Source organism: Lepidochelys kempii, chromosome 5 (genome assembly GCF_965140285.1).
Source record: "Lepidochelys kempii isolate rLepKem1 chromosome 5, rLepKem1.hap1, whole genome shotgun sequence".
In the NCBI taxonomy this organism is placed as follows: Eukaryota; Metazoa; Chordata; order Testudines; family Cheloniidae; genus Lepidochelys; species Lepidochelys kempii.
In genome coordinates, this window is record NC_136384.1 from 31,056,923 (window position 1) to 31,075,221 (window position 18,299).

The 18,299-nt window shown below is 39.9% G+C and overlaps 1 protein-coding gene across 1 annotated transcript in view; it reads right to left on the reverse strand.

The window, feature by feature from the left end:
* Positions 1-18,299, reverse strand: part of FGF10 (fibroblast growth factor 10) — an 83,085-nt gene that overhangs the window by 5,283 nt on the left and 59,503 nt on the right. Inside the window, exon 2 of the mRNA XM_073343901.2 lies at positions 2,238-2,341. Coding sequence (XP_073200002.1) covers positions 2,238-2,341 — 104 coding nt within the window. The remainder of the gene's footprint in view (positions 1-2,237; positions 2,342-18,299) is intronic.

Consider the following 18,299-nt stretch of genomic DNA (forward strand, 5'->3'; position numbering starts at 1 on the left):
TATGTAAGCTTGGAAAAACATCTCCAGGGGATATGCTCTCCCTTTCCCAAACAGCTCTTTATATTCATCACTTTAGAAACCTAAAGACTGCTTGGACTTGCTTTAATATTCCATCATTTGCTTTAATGGAGAAAAAAAGGCAAGTGGCCATTAAATTAAGCAACAACTCTAAGCCACATTAATTCTCCTTCTGTCTGGTCAGTCCTGAATCTGATAAATAAATCAAATTAATGAGCTCCTGCCCCTTTACCTGCTCATACTAGCTGTAAAATACCAGTCAAAAAGGCTGGCAAATATTTTTGCTAAAAATAAAAATAACTCATTTGACTCCTTTTTCCTAGATGCAGAATTCTGATCCAAACTTTCAGCCTAGTTCATAGATGACATAAAGAGATTAGATGATGGAATCAGGTGGTAAAAAAGTTTTACTGACATAAATTTGGGCATCAAACCCATTAGTGAATTATGCAGGATATTCTAAACAAATGCCAGTGTCATGCTCTACCTGCAAGTTTATATATGGTCACCAGCCAATCAGGGTCAAGATCATGTGGCCACTCAGGGAGCTGGCTGAGGAATCCTAGAAGCTAGAATCATAGAATCATAGAATATCAGGGTTGGAAGGGACCCCAGAAGGTCATCTAGTCCAACCCCCTGCTCGAAGCAGGACCAATTCCCAGTTAAATCATCCCAGCCAGGGCTTTGTCAAGCCTGACCTTAAAAACCTCTAAGGAAGGAGATTCTACCACCTCCCTAGGTAACGCATTCCAGTGTTTCACCACCCTCTTAGTGAAAAAGTTTTTCCTAATATCCAATCTAAACCTCCCCCACTGCAACTTGAGACCATTACTCCTCGTTCTGTCATCTGCTACCATTGAGAACAGTCTAGAGCCATCCTCTTTGGAACCCCCTTTCAGGTAGTTGAAAGCAGCTATCAAATCCCCCCTCATTCTTCTCTTCTGCAGGCTAAACAATCCCAGCTCCCTCAGCCTCTCCTCATAAGTCATGTGTTCTAGACCCCTAATCATTTTTGTTGCCCTTCGCTGGACTCTCTCCAATTTATCCACATCCTTCTTGAAGTGTGGGGCCCAAAACTGGACACAGTACTCCAGATGAGGCCTCACCAATGTCGAATAGAGGGGAATGATCACGTCCCTCGATCTGCTCGCTATGCCCCTACTTATACATCCCAAAATGCCATTGGCCTTCTTGGCAACAAGGGCACACTGCTGACTCATATCCAGCTTCTCGTCCACTGTCACCCCTAGGTCCTTTTCCGCAGAACTGCTGCCTAGCTATTCGGTCCCTAGTCTGTAGCGGTGCATTGGTAGCTAGCCTACCCACGTCTGAATTCTAAAGTAAGTCAAAGAGTTGGTGCAGTGGGATGGCCAGTGCTGCTTCCTGAGGACCCACTGGGCCTGGGTTCAAGACTGGAATTTGAGACCAGGGTCCTGACATATACACTATAGATATATGTAGTATGTGTGTAAACCAGAGTTTAGTTCACCCATTCATGGGGTTATATTATGTGCATCTGTGAAAATGATTGGTGATAATTCATATCTTACACAAACACATATTCTATCTTTTATAGGTAAGTACAGGTTTACCAAACTCTGATTAACCAAAGTTTGATTATGTTCCTGAGGATGTGATTATCCCCCTCTCTACAGTATTCTCATGCAATAATCAGCTTTGCCCCTTTAAAGCTGGTGAATCTGTAAAGCTGACCAGTATGCTGTCCAGTGCACTCTAGGGTTGGGAACCTGGTGTACAGCCTTTAAATGTCTTCCAAGCTGTTGCTCCATTATCTGAAACCCCTGTTTATGAGGTTTCAGATGCCCCCCCACCAAATTATTGACAAACAGGATTGTACTGTAGACATGAAAGAATAAAATACTTTTAACATTTTAATTTCTTTTTAGATTCTTCCCAAATTGTCTACAGTTTTCATGCTGTGTTGGCTGCTACTTAGTGGGAGACCTGACCGGACCAGACACCAGAACAGGCCATTTCCATGACGAATACCAGCAGCCACTGCCAAACTTTAGCCTAATGAACTAACCACGATGAGCTGGTTTATGAGAGCCTGAAATTTTGATGAACAACTCCTTGCAGCTCTAATTACTAGAAAATTACAGATAACTGAGCAAGTCTATGGTTATGACTCCTGCAGGGGGGGAAACTATGGTTATGACTCCTGCAGTCCATTTTGAAAACAAAAGCAACATACTTACAGAGCCATAGACTTTTCCTTTCTTGTTCATGGCTAAGTAATAGTTGCTGTTAATCGATTTAACAGCCACAACTCCAATTTCCACTGATGTTATCTCCAATATGCCTAAAATACAAAAATGAAATAAAATAAATCAATAAATGAGAGGCTCAGCTCAAAGACTTTTAATCATTTCATTGAAGAAAGAGATCTGCCCGTTATAGAAAAAAAGAGATCAAATTTAAAATGAATCCCTTCAAATCATGCTAAAATCCAGTTAATATTCAGAACCAACCAACAAGCTTTAGTAACATTCCTCTTCAAATCACTACAAGAGAATACACAAACATTGTTTCAATTATCATGTTTCCTTTGCTAACCCTGCATTTAAAACCCCCATAAAATACGTAAACAGCTCCACCCTTAGCATAGATTTCACTAAAAGTTACCAAAAGAGACATCTGAACTACAGCATTAAATTAAATCTACAGCATATGTCAATAGAATGTCAGATTTGCCCCAATCTTCAAAAACAGTGGTAAACTATTTATTCCTCGTAGGACATTTAGATAAACTAAATCTCTCGGCTGCATTGAGCTGATAAATTCATTTTTGGCAAGTGTGTTGACATTCTGGGATATAGTAAGACTAACCTTGATGTTCACATTATCTTGGGATGGCAGAGAAACACTCTGCTCTGTTTGTAATAAATGTGATTAGCATTTTTTTGTTAAAGAAGAAAGCTTTCTGGGATACTGAACGGCTCAAAGGACCAGTAATGGGATACAGAGTCTTTTATCTTTAAGTTATTTTAATCCATATTGGATTGTGAGTGTGACAAGTCACTGCCCCATGTGTGATGTTAGTGGTTCCTGTTAATATTAGACAAGTCTTAATATCAACAAAACCACCACAAAAATGTCATCCCACAGTGTCAGTAGCAGGCCAGTGGGTATGAAGATGGAGCTCAAACTGAACATGTCCACACTGGGATTCATATCTTGTTTAGGAGCCATATTTAAATTCAGGTTAAATATAGCTCATGTTAAACTGGTTTCTAACATGGCTTATGCAGCCAGTGTAGGTGAGTACAAACCTTTCTCCCTGATATATAAACAGATCTATACGACATGCTAAAATAGTGGCCTGCCTATACTAGTGCTCATCAAGTTGATACAACCAGAAAAACTGCGTGAGTGATCGCAATGGTGGGAAATTTTAGGAATAACAAATCCTAGGCCTTCCATACTGGCCAAGCAACCTTAGGAACAAATTTACTTGGAACCAGGTTTCAGCAAGTTTTCTACAGTGATGAGCTGCCAACACTTGAAGCAATGGCAACCCACAACAATTTCCCTCCAAGCTTGTGATAAACCTTGTGTCCAAGGGGTGCAAGTGCTCTCAGAATTAAGGGGTGGGGTGCTGGGGAATCCATTTGTTTTCCCAGTCACCTAAAAATTCCCTATTATAATCACAACTAGGGAAGAAAACAACATAACTAGGCATTCAGTGCATTAGCTGGCAATGTTTATTTTTTGTCCTTAAAAACCATATTGAGTACATTCAAACTACAGAACCTAATTTACTCAGTTTGAAGTGGGGCTTGGGGTGAAGACCTTATGTGAGGTCTTCCTTTCCTGGGCCTTTCTTTCATAATTGTGCTACATACAGGGAAAAGCCCATTGTGAGTGGGGAACATTGGTGGGGTGATGCTAAGAAGCTTGCAATAATGCTGTCTGGTCTGTAGTAAAGGAATTCTGCCTCTAGCATGGAGGGCTTGTAAGAGGAAATCTGTTGTTTGGGCCATGCACATTAAAAGCATTGTGAATCTATGTATGAGAGAACTAGCAGGTAATTTTTAATGGTGAACAAGCTGGTGTGGTAGTTAACATTTACCAAAAATAAAGAAAAACATCAAATGGACCCAGTCAATATTATGGATTGTTTTTTCTCACTGAAGGATATGTGGCTTCACTGGTGCATCCCGCAGCCACAGAAGTGAGAGAAGGCTTTCCACTGACCTGTTACGAGTTGGGTTTTGTACTAACAGCCTGCCACAACTAGCCGGATCTAAGCTATTATCAAGCCAGGCTAATGAGAGGTGTTAACCCAAGGTCTGTTCTATACTTAAAACTTAGATTGACATGGCTGTAGCACTCACGGGTGTGAAAAATCCACACCCCTAAGTGCTGTAGCTATGCAAACCTTACCTCACATATATATGCAGCTAAATCAATGGAAGAATGCTTCCATCAACCTAGCTACTATCGCTTGGGGAGGTGGAGTTCCTACAGTAATGGAAGAAACCCCTTCCATTGCTCTATTCTGTGTCTTAACTACAGGACTGCCCTATGCCACTCTAGTGCCCATAGTGTAAACATGGCTTAACTCTTTAGTGAAGATGTACCCTTTGGCAGCATAGCCAAAGGGAAATAAGGCCGGGACAGGAGTGAGGAGCTCCCAAGTTCTAATTCTGCTTCTATTACAGTGGAGGCTACATTGCGTCATTTCACCCTTCCATACCCTGGATTCCCCTGTAAAATGGGGCAATAATACTTCTTTACTAACAACAGAGGAGAGTTTGAGAATTAATTAATTAGGGCCAGATCTCAGATGACCTAAACCAGTGTAGCTCCATTGACTTAAGTGGAGTTAAGGCAATTTACACCAGCTGAGGATATGGTCTTTAATGTTTACACAGCTCTTTTGAAATTTATTGCCACGTTCACCTGTCACACCCATATAGCTTCAGCCCATATTGGCTTTCCTACAAGAGCATTCTATGATGAACAGCAGCTCTCTAGTTTCACCCAGCTGTTGGCCATCCATCTCCCTCAAAGTACTCCAGCTCAGAAACAAGCATCGCTAAATGGAGTGTATAGGACAAGCCTTTGGTGGGGTGAATATGTGGTGCAAGCACTCCCTCCTCTGCCAGCTGCTCCCTTTTCCTGTGTGATTGATATATTTTTGCTCTTTCCATGCCAGACAGTGATGGGGAGAACACAGACCATTATTTATAAGGAAATTTTAAATGGCTGTAATTCCTAGTGTGGTTCAAATAAAACCAGGTTGGATCCATTTCTAACAATAAAAAATCTACATTAGCATTTCAAGGGACTTTATTAATAAAGATATGTCAATTTTGATTAAACTGAATTATATTTTGTCATATTATACTTGTAAGAATTGCAACATGTTAAAATAGAATGTCATTCTATTGACCAATATAGTATCACTTTTCAATAGAATATATTTGTGAAATTTTCAAGTGCAGTTTGAAACTGGATAGTATATTACTCAAGTACAAAATTGGAATTGAATTAGCCAGTCCTGTTTTGTACTTGAATGATGCACAAATATGTTGTACGTTGATACAGTACTTTAATGCCTACAGTGCAATGAACCTTACTCAGTAGAAGATCAAATACAATAGATTTTTCTGGTAAATTGTGGTCAATCTCACACTCCATGTTATCCTCACTGATAGAGTGGAAACTAACTCACCAGGATGAATGTTATTGCACTGGAATTAGTTTGACTGCACCGAGTAATGCTCGCCTAAAATGTGGCTAGGTTCTTCTGAACTATTATCAGTTTACCATCACCATTGGTACAGGATTTATTCTCACTGAGTAAGTATGTTTTAAAAACTTGGAAGCGTGGATAAAAACCATGATTTATGTCCCAAATTATAACTTCATAAATTCTCACCTCCAGAGTCTTTCTGGAGATTTCAGTGGAGGTTCAAGTTTGAAATTAATCCTATGTTCTTAATTTACTCTCAGGTGGGTAACATCAACCAAATTCTGTGCTTACTTCCGCCCCCCTTCCCCATTGCCAATGCAACCCTGGAAACTTCAATAGAGCTGCACACTAGGTCTGTACAGAATTTGGCTCTACTAGATCACAGTGCTTCTCTCCCTATGCAATTTGGCCTAACGTATAGTCTCTTCTTTAGAGAAGTTATGTTTCAGGGCCCCAATTGAAAGTCCATTTAAGGCAATGGAATCTTCCTGTTTATTCTGTGATACAGCCATATGCATAATAAAATTTAGATGAGACCACCAGTTAATTTGACATAGGTCACAAAAGAGCCACATATTGACTTTCAGAGCTGGAATGGATTCAAACCAATGGCCTCTGATAAAAAAGATGAAAATACCTGCATACAAGTACTAGTCACTTAAGTCATTGTGTTATAAGCTGGCCCGGGTAAGAAAGAAACAGATTCTTACAGTAGAACATCCCCAAATTGTAATTAAAGTTCTTTTCACCATCTAATGATTAAGGGAAATATTTGTGGCAAAATACATTATAGGTCAACTTCAGTCAACCATTATTCCATGCATTTATACAACGTCCAGCACAATAAATTCCTGGTTTATGACTGGGGCTTGTAGGCACTGCTGCGATACAAATATTAAATAATGATACTACATCCAGGGCTTGCAGGATTAGGCCCTATATGGTGCAGAAGTTTCATATTCCACAAATACAATAAGCTTCAGCATGACAAATAAACAGAGTCTGGCATTTTCATGACTTAGTCTTTTAATTTCTATAAAATATGTAAAGTGGAAATTATTTTGTGTATAATTTGCCTTCACAATAACCACTATGAAAAACTAATGAAGCAATTTTGGGGAATCTCAGTAGTAGTTGCTCAATTCAGTTTCATGTCTTGTAGGAATTTGGAAAGAAAAAGAAAAATCTTTGTGGCCTCCATTATGGTTTTAAAACAGATATCACACTATTATTTTACAGTCGTAACTCTATAAACTGCAACAATTACAGCTAATCCCATTTTACCACATCCGCTGTAACAGCATGGTTTTCAATACCCAAATCATTTCCAACTCATTGTAATTAGAAACATTCCCAATATCAACTTGAGATGTGCCCTGTAGCCATGCATGTGTTCCCAAAGGCTAGAAACATATTCACCATAGGAACCAAATATTATATATTTACCTTATTTTACCTTAAATAAACTGTATTTTTATAGTTTATATAAGTGGTCATTATACAAATGACAAGGCTAGAGAAGAATGGCTGGCCATCTCACACTACACAGAGGAATTGTAAAAAAATAGCACTTATAGTTTTGTATTGCTATTTGCAAACTTCTTGTGTTCTTATAAAAGTGCTGGGCATCTGAACTGAAAATATTTACTGTGGAATTTAATCACATGGTTCCTTAGGAAATAGTTCAGTATTTTTTGTGATTAATAAAGTATCTGATACTTTATCAAGACACTACTGCACTAATAATTGAATGCAGCTATGAGAGTTCTGTATGTATCAGTCAAAAAGGATTATAAGGCTCCAGGACCTCTTTCTTTGTGGTGTAGGATGGCCAATCATTCCTCTGTTACCTTGTCATTTGTATAATAAGCACCTATAAAATCTCTAAAACTGCAGTTTGTGGGTCTGTAAACCTAGACTGGCAGAATAATTCCACCTTCCATTGCCTGCCCCCCAATTCTGAGCCCTCCGCCTACCCTTTTGATGGTGATCTCTTATGCTTTCTACCTGTTCTCTCCCCACAGGTATTGCCTCCCTGTTCCTGTAATGATCTTGGGGTTCATTACACAACAGACCAGTGAATGAGAAAGGAATAAACCTTTTATTCCCCCACTTCCAGGATACGTCTCAAAATTCCTGTATTTATAATACTTACCGTTATGAGGGAGCCTCTATAAATTACAGTCTTGCACAAACATATATTTACATTTTCCATCCTAAAAAGCCAACTAACTCACTATAAACAACTATCTAATAACACATACATTCAATTCTCAACCTGACTAGTACATTTCCGTAAACTACAATTCATATACCTAATGTATCAACTGTCTAGAGAGGAGAGGTTTACCAGCACATCTCTATACCCCATTTTCCAGGCAGGTTAGAAAGTCTCTCAGTTTTTCAGGACACTTGATCTCCCCCTCTGATCTTCTCAGTATCAGCCTTTCATTAAAGTCTGAGTTGTTGTCTTATTCCTTGACAGTTTCTCCTTTGTCCATTGATAAACGATCAGTTGGTTGGTAAATGACAGAGTCCACTGTCTACTGTCAATGTATTAGAACTTTCTGGGATTACGCTTGGATTCCTTCAATTAAAGCAAAATGTATCCCCTTGGTCCACCTGAACTCCGTAAGACCTTGGATTCAGCTGTTCTTTAATGGTACCCCTTTGGCCCAAAGTTTTAGAGGCATGATTCCTCAGGGACACTATCACCTGGGTTAAGAGATGGGAGATCACAGGTCCTTTTGTCAAAATAATATTTCTGCGTCCATTTCTGATTTTCTTTCATCTTCCATATGGTTTTGTTGTCATTAGATTTCAGTAAATTATAGGGATTGATAAATTAGATCTGATCCTTCTTTCCATGTACAGCTGACCTGGAGAAGAACCAATGTAGCTTTATAGAAATCACCTTCGCTGTCGAATGTCTTTTTCATAAGGTCCTTCTCCACCAGTAAACTCCTTTCCATAAATCCATTTGATTGGGGGTAATTTGGATTTGATGTTTTGTGATGAAAATAACCAACCAATGGCAAAGTGCCTACAACCTGTGCTGGAAAATTGTGGCCCATTATTGTTAAAGTTTGCATCTGGAATTCCATGTCTGAAAAATATTCCCTTCATGCCAGCTATTGGTTAGTCTCTAAGGTGCCACAAGTACTCCTTGACTTAGTACTAGTACTGTGCAGTGAACAAATTGCTGGATACAGAGACTAATCATCTGGGACTATTAAATAATCCTTTGATTTCCAGATAAATAAATCGGTGCCTACCTTCTCATAGGCTTTTGTGGAACTGGGTGAGGTCTCAGAGGCTCTGCCTGTTTACATGGCTTGTATTTCAAGCATGAAAAGCAGTTTCCTATCACATTAGCAATGTCATGATTGATCCGCAGTCAATATATCACTTCTCATGCCCATTGTTTGCATTTCTCAATTCCTAAATGACACTTGTGGATCTTCCATAGCATTTCTTTCCAGAGGCTTATTTGTACTACAACCTTGCTGAACCTGAAAATCATCCCATCTATCATAGTAAGTTCATGTCTGCAGTTTCAATAGTCTCTTATTCTTGGAAAACAATTGTTAATTTCTTCAGGTCACCCTTGAATTATCTCTTCTTTAAGGATCCCCAGTGATTCATGTTTCTCTGGTTCCCCTCTTATTTGTTGCAGTTTTTCATTAGCTACAGGACTTAACTTACAATCAGATCTATGTAGACTTGCATCTCTATCTCTACAGTCTTCTCTAGTTTTGTAGTGGAGTCATTGCTCTGGAAAGTGCATCTGCAGGAAACATGAATTTACCAGGTGTGTAGGTTATAACCAAATCATACTTTTGCAGTTTTATCATCATTCTTTGAATCCTTAAGTTACAATCATTCAGCAGTTTGCCAAATAATTCTAACAGGGGCTTGTGGTCCTTTTCAACATCTACAGCCCAGCCATAAATACATTGATTGAATCTCTCACAGGCAAACAATATTCCTAAAAGCTCCTTCTCAATGTGTATATCAGGTTTCCTCATCAGTCAGTGATTTTGATGCATACTCCACTGGTTGCCAACAATCATTGTGTTTCTGTAAAATCACTGCACCTAACCCAGATTGTGAAGCATCTGCTAAAATTCCAATAGGCCTGCTTGGTGTGTAGAAGTTCAATATGGGCTCTTGTATCAGTTGTTGTCTCAAAACTTCCCATGATTCCTCCTGTTCTGAATCCTAGTACTATTCATTTTTACTTTCTAGGAGTTTCCTCAAAGCTGCTGCTTTTGTAGATAGATTAGGTATGAATTTTCCAAGTAATTAACCATTCTCAGGAACTGCTGGATATCTTTGACTGTGGACATGGCTGAAACTGCTTATCAGGTTTTACACCTTCGCTGGAAATAGTATCTCCAATAAAAGTCAGTTCTGTAATCCCTAAAACAAAATGTCTCCCTATTTAGTTTCAAGTTTGCAGCTCTATTGGAAGCCAACGCTTTCCAAAGGCTACAGTCATGTTCCTCTGTAGTTGAGCCCCAGATGATGCTGTCATCCTTGAGGTGTCGACACCATTAATATATATGTAGTTCTTATGTATGGTTTTGTGGTACACTTCTGTTGCTGATGTTATCCCAAAGGGTAGGCATAAGAATCTGTATCTTCCAATGGGGGTATTAAAGGTGCATTGTTTTGAGCTTTCTTCAGTTAATTTTAGCTGCAAAACCCCCGAGGAGGCATCCAATTTACTGAAAGATTATGCATTCACAAAATGAGCCATAATCTCTTCTCTGTTGGCAGTTGGAAGTGTTCTCTTTTTATAGCCTTGTCGCAGTCTCTAGGATGTAAGCATATGTGTAGCCAGCTTTTATTTTCCTACACAAGGACTAGGGAGCTCACCCCTTCCATTGACTCTTCAATATTTTTGTGTTACTTGCATTGTTTCCATCCTTGAGAGCTTAGCCTTGAATTTATCATGGAGTACAAATGGCATCTTTCTCCATGGATGGCTAAGTGAAGGGACCCTGCAAGCAACCCAGCCCTTAAAACAGATCATGATGTTCTTGAATAGGTGCCTCATAGCCAGGTTTGGTATGATCTTGTAGTGAGAGCACCCATTTTACCAGATTTCAGAGTAACAGCCATGTTAGTCTGTATTCGCAAAAAGAAAAGGAGTACTTGTGGCACCTTAGAGACTAACCAATTTATTTGAGCATGAGCTTTCGTGAGCTACAGCTCACTTCATCGGATGCATACTGTGGAAACTGGAGAAGACATTATATATACACAGAGACCATGAAACAATACCTCCTCCCACCCCACTCTCCTGCTGGTAATAGCTTATCTAAAGTGATCATCAAGTTGGGCCATTTCCAGTACAAATCCAGGTTTTCTCACCCTCCGCCCCCCCCCCCCCCCCAAACTCACTCTCCTGCTGGTAATAGCCCATCCAAAGTGACCACTCTCTTTAAAATGTGTATGATGATCAAGTTGGGCCATTTCCAGCACAAATCCAGGTTTTCTCACTCCCCCCCCCCCCAAACTCACTCTCCTGCTGGCAATAGCTCATCCAAACTGACCACTCTCCTTACAATGTGCATGATAATCAAGGTGGGCCATTTCCGCATAAATGAGCCATTACCAGCAGGAGAGTGAGTTTGTGTGTGTGGTTTTTGGAGGGGGGTGGGGGGGTGAGAAAACCTGAATTTGTGCTGGAAATGGCCCACCTTGATTATCATACACATTTTAAAGAGAGTGGTTACTTTGGATGGGCTATTACCAGCAGGAGAGTGAGTTTGGGGGGGGGGGGGCGGAGGGTGAGAAAACCTGGATTTGTGCTGGAAATGGCCCAACTTGATGATCACTTTAGATAAGCTATTACCAGCAGGAGAGTGGGGTGGGAGGAAGTATTGTTTCACGGTCTCTGTGTATATATAATGTCTTCTGCAGTTTCCACAGTATGCATCCGATGAAGTGAGCTGTAGCTCACGAAAGCTCATGCTCAAATAAATTGGTTAGTCTCCAAGGTGCCACAAGTACTCCTTTTCATTTTACCAGACTGAGCTTTTCACAGAGTGAGACTGACACCAGGCCTAAAATTGGTGTCACCTCTTTTGGTACTACAATAAATGAAAGCCCATATGTGATGGTTTTATATTTGATGCTAGCACTGTACCTCCCCTTCACTGGTATATTTTTTCCAGAATAACTAGTTACTTTTGTTGGTCACTGTTTTGGTCTTATTTTCAGTCTCTCATAATCTTGTTTAGACAGAATATTAACTTGAGCTCCATGTCCAGTTTAAGTGGAATAATTGTTTCATTCACTTTCATTGGCCGTATCTAGTCCATCATGAGTTGTACTTCATCCCAGGGCTGGTCTTCACTACAGAGCTAAATCAGCACTGCTGCAATTGATGCAGCGGCATCAATTTAGCGGTCTAGTGAAGTCACACTCAATCGATGGGAGAACGCTCTCCCATTGATTTCTGTACTCCATCTCAATGAGAGGCAGAAACAATGTCGGTGAGAGAGCATCTCCTGTCGACACACCATAGTGTCGACCCTGTGGTAAGTAGATCTAAGCTATATCGATTTGAGTTACCCTATTAATGTAACTCAAATTGCGTAACTTAAATCGACCAGCCACTGCAGTGTTGACAAGCCCCCAGCATGTCTATGTAAAACTCCTCAACCAGGTAGTCTTCAACTGCATCCATTTGACTTTTCTGCATTTGGGATCTGCATCATTTTGCAAAATGATTTCCCCCCCACACACACTTGTGACAGAGTTTTCAAAGGCAAAACACTATTTTGGGCTGTGCTGTGATCCACACCTTCCACATGACTGTCTGTACCCCGTCTCTTCATTAACAGTAGTTTTCACAGAGGGTGGTTCCACTTTTTGAGTTGACCTCTAGTGGTTATATGCTTTTGTACTTGTATGAGGATAACCCCTTCTGGTGAATTCAGCTCTTTGGCTTGTGCTTACACAGTTTCTGCTGCTCTGCACATCTGGAATGCCTTTCCTAAAGTTAAATCTCCTTCACAGAGCAGTCTCTCTCTCTCTTAACTGTTGTCTTTACTGCCACAACTGATTCTATCTCTGACCAGAGGCTCTGTCAGCTCAAAAGTCATGGGTTTTACTGAGTCTCCTTAATTCTGGGGCATATTGCACTAACACAGTGTTTCTCAACCTTTTTGATACCAGGGAGCAGCTTGCCGCCTTCCTAAACTGTGTCAGGGAAATCTCAGGAACCAGTGTCAGCCCACAGACTGGTCACTGAGAATTTTTTTGCAAATATGTAAAAAATTGTCTCTTTCAAAGGCTTCATTCCTTTTTGGCATGCAACATTGCTCAAATTTAATTAGTATTTTACTTAACATCATGCTTTCATCTTCTTCAACTTAAAGTTGTTAAAACATCCAATGCTTCCTCCCCAACAACGTGAAAAAAAAAAGACTAATGATTTTACTTCATAATTTTTATCCTCTGCCAACATTGCTGCTAAATACAATTCAAATCTCTGTCAGAATTTTTTCCCAGTTCTCTGCAACATTGCCTGGCAGTTGCAGACTGGATGGAGGTTTCAGCACATCCATTTTTGGCTTTCTTCCCTTCTGAAGGTAGCCAAGCTACAATTGTGCTCATAAAATACATACATAAGCCTTTGTACTTCTCTGCTACTCCACATGCTCCCCTTTCCTCTGCTTTCAGTTTCAAACACAGGAGTTTACCTCAGAATGAATGAAGTCTCTTTTTCATTCAGCATTTCTGACACCATCTAAATATCTTGGGGTTCGCTAAACAGTAAACCAGTGAATGAGAAAGGAATAAAACTTTTATTCCAAAAAGCCATAGAGTGCATGTGTGGTAAACTTCTGTACACAGCTACACTGAATTCTCAACACCCACTGCTTCCACAGCACATCTCAAAATTCCTGTATTCATAATACTGCCCTTTAGGAGGGAGTCTCTCTAAACTATAATCTTGCACAAACATATCTCTACAGTTCTCTCTTCTCTCCTGCAGAAGAATGAGCCCAACTGGAGGGAATGTGATGATGTCAGATGGATGTTGAAACAGGCAGTTTTCCAGGTGGTCAGCTGCCTGATGACAACAGCTTTGATGGTGGCGGCAGCTGCTGCTGCTGTTGGCTGGATGATGGGGGCCTTTCAGGAGGATTCTACCAGACTACGTTGTTGGAACTTTTGCTCCATGTTTATTATTGGCTGCTGGTGTCTGTTGCCCTGAAGGGTTCCCCCTGTAGGCCCAGGTTGCCTGGGTCTGGACCTATAGGGGTGGTGTTGGGGAGCAGATTAAGCAATGACATGAGGCATTTGTCAGTTCAAGAGCGGGACCAATTCATGTTTGAGGGATGGAGGTGTTGTTATTGATGGTCCCTCAGGGATGGTTTCAAGAGAGGTGGGGCAATTGGTTATAAGTGTTTTGTTGGTGGATAGTTAATTATCCACGTGCCCTGTTTGGTAGAGGAAGCCTGGATTGATGGAAAGAAAAGGGGGAGGGAGAGAGGAAGATGAGGACACTGAGCCTGCTTCTCTACTTCCTTACAACTTGTTGCAATTGTTCACACCTGTGCAAAGTGAGTATAAAATGACACCATATCAAAATGTGTGTAATTTACACTCACTTTTGCATAAGTACAGATGAATGCACAAGGTGTACAGTGATGGAGAAGCAGGTGCAATAAGTGTAGGAAACAGAGTGAGTTGAGGAAGACATGCCTTTCAGAAGTGTTTTCATTAAAACTAACCTGTTTCACTGACTGCAAACATAATGATTTCAATGTAGTTGTCAGATGGCAAATTATGATACAAGGATCATAGCAAAATTATTTCCCTACAAATCCAGCAGAGAGCACCATTTATAATTAGGGGTAAAAATCTCATCCTGAACCATATCCCAAATCTTGACCCAAGAGCGAACCTTTGAGGTTGGAAAAAATTCAGAAGCTTTTAAAATTATTTTTAATATTCTCATAGAACTTCCCCACTTCCTGCTTTAAATCACGATGGAAATACTGAAATACCACAAAGAAAGCTATTGATGTGTCATGCCTAGCCCAACTCAAGCCAGAAATTGCTGGAAATCTTGTCAGAATCCTGATCATGTGAGATTTCCAATCCAATTCCCAGTTGAATGCATTTGGATAACTTTAGACTAGCATCCAAACTTTTGGAAGGTTATGGGAACGGAACCTCTGAACCTTTTACGTTAGTACAATGTCAACATAAAGTTCAACAGAGTAAGAGCATAGAAAACTCATGAAGGGCTAGATTATCACAGCCCTTACTTGGACATGCAGAGGGATAAGGAGAAGAAAGTCCCTTCTCCCTCCTTTAATTCTCAAGAAGTGGTTTGGAAAGTGGGAGTGAGAGGAGCTTTGGCTCTGCCCCCCTATTTACCAACTAGAGTAGTTGGCCAGAGTCCAGACACAGGGGAAAGTAAGCTCACCCACAAAAGGATAGTGGTAATGGAGGAACCAGGGGAGGAATGGTGACTGTCAGTCACAATTTATCCTCAGTCCTGCTCCTGGGATGGCGAAGCTACACACCACCCCTTACTCAGGGCAGTTTGTAGCTAGCCCAAACATAACAGCAATGCAAGTGAGCATGCTACTGAAAGAAACAATGGTACTGAAACACAAAAACAGTAGTTAAAATTAGTCACAGACAAGCAAATTTCAATTTATCTAGATGCTACAGCCCACATAGCCCTCTGCCTGAAAGCCCTACTGCAATGATTTGGGTTAGAATTCAGGTACATTCAATTCAGATACATTAGTTAGAAAATATTCAGTATTTAAACATTTAGCCAAAATAGGACACACATGAGAGTGGATGAACACCACACGCAACAATACTTACAAGGATTTTTTAAAAGTTGCTGTATCCAATTTAGGGCCAGATTCTATCCCCCCCCCCAACTCATGTTGAGTACTAGTAGTTTTCTCCATGAGTGGCCCCATTTTCTTATATAAATCATTGAAGACAATGGGACAACTCGCAGAGTATTGAGTAATGGTGATAGAATCTGACTCAGAGAACAAGGTGCTGGTTCTACACGGTCCCTAAAAAGATGATGTAATATGCTGTGTGCTTGTTTCTGCACATTTTTAAATGTTACTACATGTTTTCTTAGGCCCAGATGTGCGTTACTTTAAACTGCAGCATTACAATCTAGCTGTAGCCTGTAGGGCACATTCATATTTCAATTTAAAATGTTTTCAAGGTTAAAAAAAACAAACTTTTAAACCTTTTCAATGAAAATTCACATAGGGGCTGATCCAAAGTCCAAATGACTTCAAAGGGATTTGGTTAAGGCCGATAGATTTCACTGATCTGGTGATAATTTTATAAGTTTCCCATCACTTTGCAGTTTTTTGATTTGTGAACCAAATCCTGATTTTGAATGTACGTGCACAAATCCCATTCCAGGCAATAGGAGTCAGAAATATGCACCAAAGGGAATAACACAACTATTTGCAAACTAGCTAAGAGAAAGAAACGTTGTCAGTCTTCTGGCGTTACACAAGTCATAATCATAAGGATTCTTATTCTTGGACTTTCGGTAGTGAACTAAAGTATATATGGGCAAATGGCAGTGGAAAAAAATCACCAGGAACATCAACCACAGGCAAAGACTAACTAGGGATTTTGTGCACTTGCATCCCAAAGGATCATGATAGAGACACCTTCTTAGGATACCACCTCAACAAAATTACATAGGAACTAAAAAGGAGGGACTTTTCTACTGTATATGACCATATGTAATATCTCCAAATCCACAGAGCTGCTAGTTTAGATTCAACTGACTGTTTTGGAAACTCTTTACAAATTAACATTAAAAATGTTTGCACCAATATGTGCTAGCAAATCAAAATTCTAAAAGAATGGTCTAAAATTAAGTCAAATAAAACATCAGAAGACAATTTGGTCACAAAGTAAAAATCTCGCTGGTGAACCACACTTCATCAGCTTGTGACTGAGTGCTGAGAGCCAGTAGCTGACCCAGCACTCTGATCACTGAAGCATTAATTCACGATCCTCCCCACTCTCCAAAAAGGCCTGATGGAGGAGTGGAGTACCCAATTACTTAATCAGACTGGGTGGGGGAGTGATATGCTAAGAGCTAATTAGCTTTGAGAGGCAGTAAGAGCTCAGGGTGGTGAGATCTCTTTCTCTTCCTGGAAGAAGGGCTGAGGACTAGAGAAAACTGCAGCAACAGTTGCTGCATGGAAATGTGATGGTGGTTTGGTGGCGGGAATACAACTAAAACTCATAAAGATGCTAGCAAACAGAAAGTGTCAAGGCTGTTTGGGTGGGATCTCAAGACAGGAGGGGAGCCTGTCCTCTTATACACTCCAAATTGAAGTGAACCCCCAAAATCCATTCAGCATGAATTTCACCTTTCTGCTGATGTGCAAGGTAAGTATCTAAAAAAATCTTCCTTCACTTTATAATTTATACAGCCCCCTTGATGTATCTGTGCTATATTGGGAACTCGAACAAGCTGAAGTTTGGAGGTTAAAGGAGGTTATTATTACGTGCATACATTTCTCGACTAAAGACATAATAGTGGAAGAAGAAAAGATTATTTAGTTTGAGACAAGACTGCTTCTACTGGATACAAAACAGGGCCCAATCCAACTCCCACGGAAATTGGTGAGAGTCATTTAATTGACTTCAGTGGGAGTTGGATCAGGCCCCAGATTAATAACTTTTTCTAGAGTTGTGATGAAGACCTTCTGAAGTTATTGGGAATCTCATAACATTTGGCTTAGAGTCTCTGTTTTTCAAAGATTTCAAGGCCAGAAGGGAACTTTGAGAGTATCTAGGCTTACTTTCTGAATACTACAGCCCATTGAATTTCACCTAGTAATACCTAATTGAACAGTAGATTATACTCAAAAATATGTTGCTTGAGTTTTGTAGGACTAATAAAACTTGGCATGCACTGCAAATGGTTTCCTTTGTGTGGCTCTTTACATCAGCTTTAAACATCCTTTACCGAGTTGGGCCTGCAATCTTCTCCTGGCTTCTATGACAGCACCTGATGCTGATACTTGCCTGGGCCTGCTCTGCCCCACATTAAAATGAGAGAACATTTTTGTTTCGTTTTGGGCCAAGACTTTCAAAAATATGCACCTAAGGATGTAGAAATTAATTTGAAGCAATTTTTTTTTAAATTGGAAAATAGGGTCACTTACATTTGCAGCTCTCAAATACATACAAAGACTCAGATAAATACAAATGTTATGTACTGAAATTAAACAAAGAAAAAACAATTAAAATTAGATGTGAAAAGTAGAGAGTTCTGAAATGATGGCTGATTAATTTTTTATGTTGTCTCTCTACTGGGCAGTATGGGGAGCAGAGCTTCATTGCAAAAATTTCAAAGATAACTTGATTCTCCTGCATTTCAAAATTGACCAATTTTTCATATTTTGAAGCTTTCAGCATCATATTTTATCTTTTTATCCATTTGTCAAACTGGAACTTCTGAAAATGTTCATAAAATTTCATATTAGAAAAACTAATGACAATTGGCATAAGA